The sequence below is a fragment of the Bubalus kerabau genome, chromosome 2 (genome assembly GCF_029407905.1).
Source record: "Bubalus kerabau isolate K-KA32 ecotype Philippines breed swamp buffalo chromosome 2, PCC_UOA_SB_1v2, whole genome shotgun sequence".
NCBI lineage: Eukaryota > Metazoa > Chordata > Mammalia > Artiodactyla > Bovidae > Bubalus > Bubalus kerabau.
The window spans coordinates 113824372-113837893 of NC_073625.1; the positions used below are offsets into that span (position 1 = coordinate 113824372).

General features: G+C 50.6%; 1 protein-coding gene across 2 annotated transcripts in view; it reads left to right on the forward strand.

Annotated features, from left to right (window-relative positions):
* PDIA5 (protein disulfide isomerase family A member 5) overlaps window positions 1–13522 on the forward strand; it is a 93079-nt gene that overhangs the window by 9944 nt on the left and 69613 nt on the right. For both annotated transcript variants that reach the window (XM_055568396.1, XM_055568397.1), the window contains exons 2-3: window positions 9722–9848; window positions 12972–13059. In XM_055568396.1, the coding sequence (XP_055424371.1) occupies window positions 9722–9848; window positions 12972–13059 (215 nt within the window). The remainder of the gene's footprint in view (window positions 1–9721; window positions 9849–12971; window positions 13060–13522) is intronic.

A 13522-nucleotide genomic window follows, 5' to 3' on the forward strand; every position in this document is an offset into this window, starting at 1 on the left:
ACTCTAAACTCACAGCTCTTGCAATGATCATGGCCTCGTCCCCAGACCTTTGGTGTTGGGAATAAAGAGTTCTCTCAGGATTAGAGAGTCCTCTCTCGGGTTGGGTTCCATCCCAGCTGAGTGCTTTCCAGTTTCCCTCTCTTTCTTTAGCGCGTTTAGCTCCTCACCTGCAGCTAGTCAGGGGTCCACATTCCAAGGGCCAGGCTTCTGTCTTTCTGCCACACAAACACACGCGCGCGCACACACACACTCACGCACGTGCCATCCAGGCAGTGTTCATTTTTATTTCAAAGGCTGCTGGGTGGTGGACTTTTGAACACTGGGAAATATCAGTGGTGAAATCTTCAAACTTGGTTTGAGGTCAGGCCTTAGCTCCTTGTGAAGAGAGTATTTAGCCATGGTGATTGGTGACAGATGCTTACAATTTGTCCATTTAAGATGCATAAATTACCTGTATTTAAAAATGAACATTTCTCTCTCTCTTTCTCTTTTTCTCTCTCGTCAGAGCCATTCTAGGTATGCATCGCATGCAGAGTTCTCTGCAGATTCTGTAGAATAGTTCTTATTAAAAACTACGTGTCAGGTGAACAGAGGAGTCAGCAGTCAGTCCGCTCAAAGTGAAGAGGGGAAGATAAGCACTGCTCTCGCTTGGGAAGGTACCAGTGAACGCTGAGATAGATGGTCAAGCGTATCAGGAGGCCTGTGAAAGAGCGGGGGCAGTATTTGGTTGTATTCTGGGCATCTGGGCATCTCTCTCTTTTTTTTTTTTCTGTCTTATTTTAGGTGTTTTTTCCCTAACTCTAATTTTGAGATAGAGAAGAGCTGCAAGAAGAGTATAAAGGATTTCCATCTTCCTTTCACTCGATTCTACAAATATTAACATTTTATCACATTTATCATACTCTCCCTCTGCATATATAAAGTTTACAGACACAATTCTCCTTTGTCCCATAAATACTTTATTGTTTCTTAAGAGGCAAGGACATTCTCTTATATAACCAGAGAACAACAGTCAAAATCAGAAATGTAGCACTTGGCTTAGGACTTGATCCAGAATCACGTGTTGCATTTGAAGTTAATTGTCATGTCTCTTTAATCTCCTTTAATCTGGGCCACTTTCTCAGTCTTTGCCTTTGGGGACCTTGGCATTTTTGAAGAATGTCCCTCAGTTTTGTTTTGGATGATGTTTCCCTTCCTTCGGTACCTTTTATCAGGAAACATATGTTCATTTGACCCATTCCTGGTGGTGTTAACGTTGGTCCCTTTGTTGAAGTTTCTGCCAGATTTCTCGCCTATGAAGTTACGTTTTCTTGTAGTGGAGAAATACTTGGAGATTGTTAATTGTTTCCATGATGGTAGCCAAATGATGGTAATTTTTAAAAAGTATTTGTATCAGGTATGCCTATTATGGTTATAAAAATACACAAAGGAGAAGAATAAAATCAATTCAAGGACAAAGGCTTACTTTGGTGAATTTCTTTTTCTTCCGGTCATTTTCTTAGCATAATTGGCTGCATAGTTGTAATCATACCATGTACATTTTAAATTCTGTTTTAAAAACTTAACATTAAAACAAACATCTTTTCACTGCACAATCTTTGAAAACATCTCTTAAATGCCTGTTTCATCCTGTCAAGTGGTTTATTCTAAGAAACGGTTCCCCCGATGTTGGATATTTAAGTTGTTTACAATTTTTGACTCATGAGTAAGAATGAGTGAGTCATATATATGTCAGAATCTCTGCGCATTTCCTTGGGACACATTCCCAAAAGTGGAATTACCACGTGGAGAAGCAGAAATGCTTTTAAGATACTTGATTAATTGTGCCAAATAGCTTTTCAAAAGAATTGTACTGGCTTAAGTCTTTGCCAGCACTATATGACAGTCAGGTGTCATATTTTAAGAGATTCACTAACGGTGTTTTTCAATTTTTTTTAAAAACTGTCATCCAAAAATCAAGATTGGTGTTGAGATTAATTTCCTGTATTTTGAATTATGAAAGCATAGATATTTATTTCCGAAAGTAAATTATAGTGTAAAATGGGACATTACTCCCATCAGGCTCTGCCACCCAACTCCTGGCCTTGGGATAGCTCTGGGAACTGGGAGCATGGGTGTGTCTAGGGCAGACCATTCAGGACATTGAGGGGCTTGGGGGCACATGAGGAATTGGGGAATTTCACCTACAGAATCCTAAGAGTGAATGTGTTTGCTGTCTTCAGAGTGTGGTAGGCTGGCAGAATGGCTTGGGGGGGGAGGGATTGGAACTTTCTAATGACTGGAGCCATCCAAGATGAAATGGTAGGACATGGACTTCTGTGCATTAACATGTTTAGCTTCCACAACCTTCTGGACTCCAACGTGCTGAGCAGCCTCAGGAGATTTTGAGTACTTGGCTCTGGAGGCTGGAGACGGCATGGAGAAATGTTGAGAGGAGTCTTCTATCTGGAAACCAACCAACCCAGCTCAACTCTGAGGGATGTCCTGGCCTGTTGGTCTCCTGCAGTGGTCTCCTTACTATTAATAGTAAAGGGCTGAGGTTGTGGGGAAACTGAGGAGTTATTAGTTTTTCTTTCATTTGTGGGTAGCCATCACCAGGTGACCAAGATACTTGGGATGGGAATAGGCACAGTGAAACTCGAGTAATTAGGAGGAAAACAGTAAATCAAACCCTTGATAGTCTGTCTCCTTCCTTGTAGCAGTTGATCTAAAGTATAATCCATGATTTGATGCTTTGAAATATCCCAACTGGAGTAGTTAATATTTCTTTCTAGTTAAAGCTTTTGTTTCAGTAGGCACTCAAGATCTATTTGCACGTGTGCCAGAAAACCCAGAATGATAGTGCCTCAAAGAGATTCTTTATTCCACTCACATAGAAGTCTGGAAAGGGGTGTTCCAGGGCCAGTATATTCCTCTGTGGTATCATAGTCCCAGGTGCCTTCTATTTTGATAACTCTATATCTTTAGCAAGTCCTTCAAGGCTATGGTTTTTCCAGTAGTCATGTATGTATGTGAGAGTTGGACTGTGAAGAAAGCTGAGTGCTGAAGAATTGATGCTTTTGAACTGTGGTGTTGGAGAAAGCTCTTGAGAGTCTCGAGGACTGCAAGGAGATCCAACCAGTCCATTCTAAAGGAGATCAGTCCTGGGTGTTCTTTGGAAGGAATGATGCTAAAGCTGAAACTCCAGTACTTTGGCCACCTCATGCGAAGAGTTGACTCGTTGGAAAAGACTCTGATGCTGGGAGGGATTTGGGGCAGGAAGAGAAGGGGATGACAGAGGATGAGATGGCTGGATGGCATCACCGACTCGATGGACGTGAGTTTGAGTGAACTCCGGGAGTTGGTGATGGACAGGGAGGCTTGGCATGCTGCAATTCACGGGGTCGCAAAGAGTCGGACACGACTGAGCGACTGAACTGAACGAACTCCACCTCATTGTCTCAAGGTAGCTGCTTGAGTTCCAGCCATCTTTCCAGATTCTAGGGAGCAGAAAGGAGGAAGGGACTAAGAAAACTCTTAGACTGTCTATTAGGGACACTTCCTAAAAGTTGCCGCATAACACTTCGGTTTACATTCCAGGGGCTGGAATTTAGCCACAGGGCACACTTGATGCAGGGAAGACTGAAAAGTTTGACTTTTAATGTGGGTGGCCACATGCCTAAGGCAACTCAGCAGTTTCTTCTTGAGGTGTAATTACTTCACTGTACTTCTCTGGTAGTGGTCACTAGACGAGGTTTGCAGAATATCATAATTGTAAAGGACTTTGGAAATCACTTTCAATCCCTTCATTTTACAGAGAAAGACACAGAGAAGGAGGCATGGCTTGTCCAAAGTCACACAGTCTGTAAATATCAAAACCAGCACAAAACTTGAGTCTCTGACTCTTTCTACCAAACCTCTAGCTCTCAAATACTCAGCCAGCTGTGGTTCTCTGACCTGGGGTTCAGGTCATCTGTTTGTAACCTTATTCCTGGATCCCTTTACCACCAGCTTCCTAAGAGTCTAGACTTAGATTCTGACATTTCAAAACTATTTTGAGTAAGATGTGGGCTACACTAAATTAAACCAGTTTCTTCACAGCTCCAAACATAAGAAGGCTATCTTTCTTCCAGGTGACAGAGCAAAAAGAAGGTCAAGTCCCACCTCCACCCTTTTTCCTAAATGTTAAACTTCTGTCCTCAACTCTTCCTCCTTTAGCAAGTCACTTTTACATACTTGAATACCTCTGGCTTCAAGACGTGCATTGAATAGTAAATCTGTAACAACAGACAGCCTCCTGGGCTATAGAGAATGTGAGGGTGCTGGCATGTACCCCAGAGATCTGGAGCTTTTTAAAGCTGAGGGTGTAATGTGGCAAGGACTGATCTCCTGTTATCTTCCAGAATTGCATGACTCTGTGTCTAGCCTGGTGGTGATGGTGGGTGAGGTTAAGTGAAGACAGTGGAAATTGTGATGCGGTGTGTTAGAGAGAATGAGAGGAGGCAGAAAAGAGCCCAGACTCTGCACACACCTCTGATGAACTGCAGATCTGGGTTGACTGCCCCAGGGTCTTGAGAAGGGTGGCCAACAGCAGGTGTTCTGGGCTTTCAGGAAGTAGAGAGTTGGTGTAAATCCCTGCTGGGACCCTTCTTGCCCATTCTGGAAGATTTTGGCTTTTCTTGGATGATTTGATTTCCCCCAGCCGCGGGAAGAAGGTGCTTCTGGGAAGGGTCCACTTGAGGTGCTGTGAGTCTAGGGAGCTTGTGGGGTAGAGGTAAGCCACTACCTCTGGCCAGGACCTGGGAGGCCCGAACTCTGTGACTTGACCTACTGTGTGACCGTGGTAAGTAAGTTAACCTCTCTGAACTTCAGTTTTTTCATCTGTAGGATGAGGCTAGTGCCCGGAGGGGCAGATGGGCACAAAGCCAGGAAGGACCATCCTCCGTGTGCCGGGTAGTTATTCTCGGTGTTGACGCTGGATTTGTGTACGTGCACATTTCTTCCTGCTCGGACGTGCTGTCCTGCCTGATTGCAGGCAGGGCCCTGAAGAGGAAAAGGTGGTGCTGGGTCTCCTGTTGTCCTTGCTCTGCCTGTGATTTGTCTCACTAATAGTACTAATACAGATAATTACGAGGCTTGTGTGCTGTGTGCCAAGCATAACGTTAGGTTCTCTGTGTAGTTTAACCCCCTTGTTTGATCCTCAGCCAACACTGCAAGGCAGGTGTCAGTGTTATCTTCTCCTCTTTGTAGGTGGGGAAGTGACACTCGTAACCCCTCAGATCATCCTGCTGTAAATGACAGTGCCTGGATTTGAGCCCAGGTTTGCCTAACTCCAGACACAGTGCTCTTCCTATGTGTCTTGGGGATGGTGAGACCACAGAGGGAGGAGAGCGAGCTTCTTGGCCGGAGGCCCCTGTGTCTGGCAGGCCCTAAAACGGGCAGACACCTATTCAGAAGGTGAGGGGAGAAGCCAGTGTCCTCAACCCCATTGCCTCCAGCTGTAGTAGAGGGTGGGGGTGAGGGCCTTCGTGTCGGGCACCCTGAGTGGCTGCTGGGCTCTGCAAGGTGCCTTATGCTCTGATTGGGGGAGGGGCTTGAGTGGAGGGGCTGCTTCTCTGATGCTGGGTCCTGGTGTTCTGAGAAGGGTGCTGTGACAGGGCTTGGGAGCTCTGGGGACCAGTGCTCTGATGGGGGGCACTGACTCTCTGATGCAAATGGGACCTGGTTTTGGGGCCCGTGTTCCCCAGCAGTAGAAGAAGGGAATGTCCTTCCCAGGTGTGTTCTGCCCTGCACCCAGGGGAGGATTTATGGGTCTCAGCCCAGCCAGTGGGGTAGTTCAGCCCTGATGGAAATACTGTGAAGGCTGGGGTTGGCGAGCAGAAAGAAAGCAATTATTGGGGGACAGTCAGAAGGAGTTTGCACAGGCAACAGAAGGGGATTTTTTTCTCTTCTTCCTCCTAAATGAAAGACTTAGGGTGTAAAGAGCCTGCCTGCCTGCCAAACCCAGCTACAGCTCCATGGTTGGCTCGGATGGTGGCTGGCTTCCTTTGCACACATTGCCCTGTCCCCTCCTGAGGGCTTGACAAAACAGAGTTTGTGCATCATTAACATTGTTATTGTTGCCTTAGTTATTGTTATCAAGGTTTGTGGGTTGTGACTTATGAAGTCTGCAGGAAGGCTCTTGGCAGGGCTATCCAGGGCTCCCTGGAGCTGCATCTTAAGGGAGGGAAGGAGTGTGCATGCTGGAAAGGTTAGACTGAAGCGGAGGAGAAAGGAGAATGCCAAGCGGCTGGAGGAGAGTCCCCTTGCGTTTAGAGGAGGGAGGAAAGGGCCGTGCTCCTGCCTGTCCCTGTGGTTGCTTGCTAAGGTGAGGGTCTGTCTGAGGCCATATATAGGGGCCTCTTACCCTGCTGTCAGAGATACTAAAGCGAGCATCTGAGCTCTTTGTACACCAAGTCCCCTGATTTCCCCTGGATCTACCTATCCTGACTGTTTTCCTCTTGTTCCCTTTATTTCAAATCCTCTCCTGGCAAATCCTGCCTCTCCTGTGCCCACAAACGTCCACGCGGCTCCCCACCTTTGGTGGAGACAGCCCGCCCTTCTCCCCACCCTGCGCCGCCTGTGCTCCTGCATGTGTGTGCTTCTCTCTGCAGCCTGGCCTCCCCACTGCACTTGGCCTGGCCTTTGCCTGTGTGTCTCCTTCCTGGTCTGCGTTGATGTGGTACTTCCTGCCTTCTTCCTGACCTTTCTCCTGGTCCCTCCTCCTCCTCCTCCTCTCCCTCTGGACCCTGACCTCTGAGACTTCACTGAGTCTCACTCTCCAGTCTGGAGGACACCTCGGTGGGGTGTCTTGTCCACATATCTCTGCCTAAGCTCATTATCACCTTCCTCAATAGAAACAAAAGCCTCCTCTGCTTCTCCATTCTTGCAATTTTGATTTTTGTTCCATTTGGGTCATTTCGGCTTCTAGTCTTCCTCCCTTGCTTACAGATGAATAGTCATTGAGTTCTGTTGTTTTTCTCTTGAGCCTCTTGGAGTGAACCATTTCTCTTTACTTGGGTGCCCCCCCGGGGAGTCCCTTCACCGCCAGCCTTCTGACTGCCCAGTCTGAGATCACAGCCAGATAGGGCTTTCGAGCCAGGCTTTCAAGGTCCCACCCCACCCACCCTGGACTGGCCCCACCGGCCCTCTCCTACCACTCTCCAGCCCAGACCCTCCCTGACTGCCCTGGGTCTGTCTGGTTTCCATGCTCCCTCTGGATCTCCCAAGAGCTGTCACAGACTCACCTTGTAACATGCTCCCAGCGGAGGACCTCTGCAAAGGTCAAGAGTGTGGCAGTCGTGTGTGTCATGTTTATTGTGTTGGACAAACGTATCCTAAGGGCTTTCAAGGGGCAGGTGCTCCTAGTTTAGGGAGTGGAGTAGGGATGGGGCAAGGTGAGGAGGAGATGGACCCTCCTTAAAGAGTTCTTAACCAGGCCGGCTGCAGACAGTGCTACGTTTAAGCCCCAGCCTCAGTGTATTTCTGGTAGAGCTGAAGCTGTCTGCTGTGTGAGGGTGAACACTGGGGCAGAGGCTTTGGTGGTTTGTGTACTCTGAGAGTAGCTGTTGGTTAGAATATAACTGTTAGATGACCTGAGGGATTCACTGGGCTTTCTAGGAAGGAAGCTGTGGATAAGCCTTGAGACTTGGTGCTCTTGTGGTTTCTGCTGTGGACACTTTGCTGCCGCTTGGCCCAGCGGAACGCTGCTGTGCTGCCTGGGCAGGTGGGCACAGGGCCCGCCATCCCTTCCCCTTTCCTGACCCCCCAGTCCAGAAATGCAGGTGCCTCTCAGGAGCGCTGATCTGCGGGTCAGAGTCCTGAGGCACTGGGCAAGGGCAGTTGTTTCTATTGACTACGCAGGTTATTCAAGGATTAAAAACAGCAGCATCAACATGTTTTTCCAACAGATTCTTTTCTTTTTTTCCTTTAACCATGTGCATTTTGTTATGGACCTTTCTGGAATAACATGTAATAATAAGGTGGAGTGGACTTTTTGGTGTAGTCTCAAAGCTGCTGTATGAAGGCGGGGGGTCCTCAGGCATTGCACACATCCTGCCAGGGCAGAATAAAGGAAAAAGCATTCCTGGACAACTCCTTCTGATGGTTTTACTCTGTGGAAAAGGTTAAGTTGCATCCAATGGCAGATTATATTTAGAAGCACTAGAATATGGACACATTTCTGTGTTCTACTCTGCTGAGATGGAAATTTACATTATATATTACAGTAACTGGTACTGTTAGAGTGCTGTATGATTTATAAGGCATGTTCGATAAGTTACCCCCTTTCATCCTCACGGCTGTCCCACGAGGGGAGGTATCATTATCTCCACATCGGATGCGAAGCCCTAAGTCTGTAGAAGGTTGAGTGATGTTGCCTGGGCATCTTGGCTATTGAGTGGAGCTCAGACTCAATGCAAGACTTCTGGCTACAAAGAGGCAGTGGCCTAAGAGGACCTGGGGTCACATAGAGAGACGAGGGTTCAGATGCTAGCCCTGCTTCTTATTAGCTATGCAACTTTGGTCAAACTAACTGATCTATAAGATCAAGCACATCAGATAATCCGTAGTTGCCTCTTCTTTCCACATTCCTCCATAACCTTCTTGGGGGATTAGGTTAGCAACATTCTGGAAGAGGGAGGTGAAGGTGCTGAGGGGTAGAGGCCTAGAGAAGATGGGTGATCTCAAGGTTCAGTTTGTCTGCACCCTGCCTGGTGTCTCCTGGCAGAGCGTTTCTTACTCCGTCTCTCCAGGTGTTAACCGTGGTATTCTTTGCTGGCTGTGCAGGGGCCTGTTGGCCGGCTGTGTGGGTGAGGGGCTCTGCTGTGTCACAGTTTTGTTCAGACATTTAACAGCCTCCCCGTCCCTGCTCCTGCTTTCAGCCCACCTCTCATGCCTGCAGCAGGGCCTGGTACTTCCAGGGCCCAAGGTGTTCAGGGTTTTCTGTGGGAGAATTGGCTTGTTTCTTGTTGGCTGGTCTCCTTAGACCATTGGCTAAGTGGGGGAAGTGGAAAACCCCTCAACCACCCATTCATTCCCATCCTGAATAGGATCACATTAAGAGGTGATCATACTTCTCTGTGGATTTTGGGCTTTGGTGCTTCTAGGCAGGATGGAGTTTTCACATTGCTCCACTGTGTGACATTTGAGGGCAGGGTAGGGTACAGACCTTGACCTCCCAGAGAGGTCTTGATTGAAAGGGTGGCAGGAACGTCCATGCAGCATGCTTATGCACCCATGTAGTCCGTATGGCCTCATACAAAAAGTGCACGAAGAGGAGGGGGGAGCTGGTGGCTGGGAGTCGGCTGGAAGAGTCCCTGTGGGAGGGGTGCTACTTGGAGAGTATGTGCGTGAGTGCTAAGTTGTTTTAGTCGTGTCCCACTCTTTGTGACCCTGTGGACTGTGGTGCTCCAGGCTCCTCTGCCCATGGGATGCTCCAGGCAAGAATACTGGAGTGGCTCGCCATGCCCTCCTCCAGGGGATCTTCCCAGGTCTCCTGCACTGGCAGGCGGCTTCTTTACCACTAGTGCTGCCTGGGATTTGGAGAGGGGGTGAGGCAAAAGGCAGGTGTCGGGTTGAGAGGAGGGGTGTACCTTATCCTTCCCCAGTCAGTTGTGCCTAGGGGCAACACATCTGGGGGTGCTTCTTGTCCTCGGGCCCACTGGGACTCGGGACTCACGGTCCTTGGCTCCTTGATCCCCAGGTGGTCCTGCCGACGTGGCTGTCCTCCGCAAAGTTCTCCTCACTCATCGAGAGAATATCTGACCCCAAGGACTTGAAAAAACTTCTCAGGACCCGGAATAATGTACTGGTGCTTTACTCCAAATCTGGTGAGTGCCTCTCCTGGCCTTGGGGCTGTGGTCAGGGATGCAGTGGGATAGAAAGGAAGGAGCGGGGGCAGAGATGGGAGGCAGAGACCCCAGGACTAAAAACTGCTCACCGAGGGTCCTGATGAAGGGGCATTAGTGCTGCTGCTTTGGATCCCTAAGAGGTTATTTTAGTTCCCTTTTACCAGGGTTCCTTAGGAAAAGCCCCCTGGAGTCCCTCAGTGCCTCAGGAGGGAGACGAAATGTGTGTGAAGGAGTCCAGAGGACAGTGACCACCCGGGATGGACTCTCTGGCTGCTGGACAGCAGGCCATCCCCGCCAGGGCCACACTTCATCAGAGCTGTGGATTAATTGACTGGGCCAGCCTGTCTCCAGCTGAATTGCCCCAGGCATGGGGGCACACACCCAGGCTGGCAGTCCTGGCCTTGCCTGGCCCCAGTCTATCTCGCTCTGGGGTCAGAACAAGAGACTGAGTTTGGAGTGGGCTCTGCGCTCAGTGTGGGGTGGAAATAGTGGTTTGCTTCTTCTGACCTTGAGGCTGGAGAGGACATCACAGACGAATAGGTTTGCTCAGCTCTTGGCTGTGACTTCGAACATCTGACTTGACACTGTTCCAGCAGAGTTAAGTGTTCTTGCTGCCCTCAAGGATGCCAAGTTTTCTGTGCCCCAGAGAAGCAGTAGCCAGTAGTCGGGGCCAGTTCCGGCACAGCTCTCTCAGCAGCTCATACTCGACACCCAGCCCGGGGCGGGAGCAGGGAGGTGGTGGTGCTGATGGATCTTCTGGATAGACGCGTGTCCTTCCTGAGGCCTGCGTCCTCCACACACCCGGCACGTGCTGGCCTTTGCTGTTATGAGGGCCTGGCACACGCTCCCAGGGGTTGTTTTCTGTTGGGAATAGGGGGAAACTGAGGCAGGGGACAGTAAGAGTCTCTCCTGAGGCCTGGGCTCCAGGGCCCTGAACAAGCGTGTCTCAACATCCTTGGGTGCCCCTGGAGCTGGGGTCGTCAGCCCAACCAGGAACATGCTCACTTTCTTCCCTGTGCACACCCCTTCACATAAGCTCGCCTTCTTAGAAGGGCTCTGCAAGGAACTTCTGAGACACACTCTCATTTGCTGCCTTGCCATGAGGGAGGCAGAGAAGGCAATGGCACCCCACTCCAGTACTCTTGCCTGAAAAATCCCATGGACGGAGGAGACTGGTAGGCTGCAGTCCATGGGGTCGCTGAGGGTCAGACACGACTGCGCGACTTCACTTTCACTTTTCACTTTCATGCATTGGAGAAGGAAATGGCAACCCACTCCAGTGTTCTTGCCTGGAGAATCCCAGGGACGGGGGAGCCTGGTGGGCTGCCATCTCTGGGGTCTCACAGAGTCGGACACGACTGAAGCGACTTAGCAGCAGCAGCGTGAGGAGGCAGTGCAGGTTGTCAGGTGATGTCCAGTTTACGAGTGAGGAAATTGGAGCTGCCTGGCCTGAGGTCCACCAGGCGGTGGACGCTAGGGTGGGTCCCTCTGTCCCCTTTTTTTGCCTGGCCTCCTCTGCTGGAGGCAAGAATAACGTGCAAAGTCTGCAGTGACGGGAGGCTCAGCCACCAGGAAAGGATGCGGAGAGTAGAGAATGGGAAGGTGAGGTGTCTAGCCCAGTGCTTGAGGGGCTGGGAGCGCTCTTGTTTTCTCTTCTGCCCTGGCCCCACCTCTGTCCCTGCCTCTTGGCAGTGGAGCTCTCAGCAGCCCTGTGCACCTGGCTCCTCCCTGGTCTGGATCTCTGGGCTTGGACCCCAGTGGTCATTTTACCTTCCTGCCTCCTGCCCAGGCCTATCCTGACACTGGGGACCTCCCATGGCTTCAGGAGCACTGGCTTCTCTCCCCTCCTCTTCCCAGCCAGTGCCTCCCTTTCCATGACTGCAAGGCAGGCTTAGGGAGAGGGCTTCATGTGCTTTTCTCAAGTTTCCCTCCCCCGCCTCCCGATCCCAGTCTGAAGGGTGAGGACGACCTTTCCCACCTCGGCTGAGCCCCCGCCCCCACCCCTACCCCCACCCCCATTGGCCTGGGGGTTTCAGGGAGGGCCTCTGTGGGTGGCTCTGTGCAGGGCTCTTGAAGGATGTTTTCTGTTCACTGCATAAAAGGCTCAGCAGGCTTTGTGTTCACAAACAGCTTCCATTATCCACACTAGAAAAGGAGATCTGAGGAGGCAAATAATTCAGATATCATTTCTGCTTGGCTTTGAAACATATCATGCAGTTTCTGGCGGGTGAGGGCGGCAGCCTGCTGTCCCCACAGTGTCTGCATAGGGGCCCTTTCCAGGGAGCTAGCTGACAGGGACAATGGGGGAGCGTGACAGCCTGGCCACAGCCACCACGCAGTGGAGCGCCGCAGGCTGGTGGCATGGCGATCCTAGCCACAGCGGCTCCATGTCTAAGAGCCTGCCCTCCTAGCGTACTTTCCAGGGGCTCTGCCCCAACACCTCATCCTTTCTCATGCTCACTCTGCCTGGCCCTGAGGCGTAGTCCGTGGTCCTGCAGCTGACCCCCCCAGGGTACTGCCAGGCTGGGGAAGCAGGCTGTGAGAGTGACTTGGGTACATTTAGCGTCGGTCCATCAGAGACCAGAGTCACAGGTAAACCTCATTTAATCACGGTGTTGTGCAGAGCCCCTAGGTGAGTGTGTGATGCACAGGTGAAGGAAAGGGTCTGGTCCCTGCCCTTGTCAGTTCCCAGGTTGGGCACCAGGTCAGGCAAGCGTGGAACCAGCAGACTCGTTGCCTGCGTAGTTATAGAACTGTAATTGTTTGGCTATAGAATTTTCAAAGTGTGTCCCAGAAAGGTAACGAGTCAGAGATTCTACAGGGAGTTGAGGATCTACCTGAGAGACTTGGCAGAGTGAGGTGTGAGGCGTGGCTTGAAGGAGGGATGACGGGTTCTACGTCTGCGAGGGTGGCGGGAGCGGGGCTTTCTGAGAAGAGCTGGATGGTCCTCAGTTAGAACCGTTGCCCACAGGGATGCATTCTAGCTGGTGCTCAGAACCTCGCCTCTAGGACTGGACTCCGTCCTTCCTTGCTGAGGCAAGATGGCAGGGGTGGGGGCAGTGTGCTTGGGTACAGGTGTTTATTTGTTTGTTTATTTTGCAGAAGCTGCAGCTGAAAGTCACCTCAAGTTATTGTCTACTGTCGCCCAGGCAGTGAAAGGACAAGGCACCGTCTGCTGGGTGGACTGTGGGTACGATCCTGGGGACGTGGGACACGGTGGCTGGAGGGCGAGGGGTGGGCTCTGGTGGGTGGGGTGGGAATTGTTCCTGATTGATATTCTGGGAGAGGAGGTATGATGGAGAGACAACTGCAGAAGGACGCCCTCCCCCGAAACCCCCCAGTGATGCTGCAGGACCGCTATGGGCTGGAGAAGGGTAGGTGTGGCTCCCCCTCCTGTCTTTCCCCACCCCTCTTCTTCCCTTTTACATAGTACTTTTACTTGTTACTTTGTTGTCATGCACTTGATTTTTGTCTTCTCCGAGGGTGGCAGAAGGAGCCTTGATGCCCAAAGAGGCAAGATGATTTTCAGGGCCACTTGGTGGGCTCGTTTATGGGGAGAGTCTGTGTTGAGAACCATGTGCTTTACCCGCAGCCAGGCCCTTCATGGGGGTCTCCAGGGCCCACAGGGCACAAGTGGGGAGTCAACTGGCAGA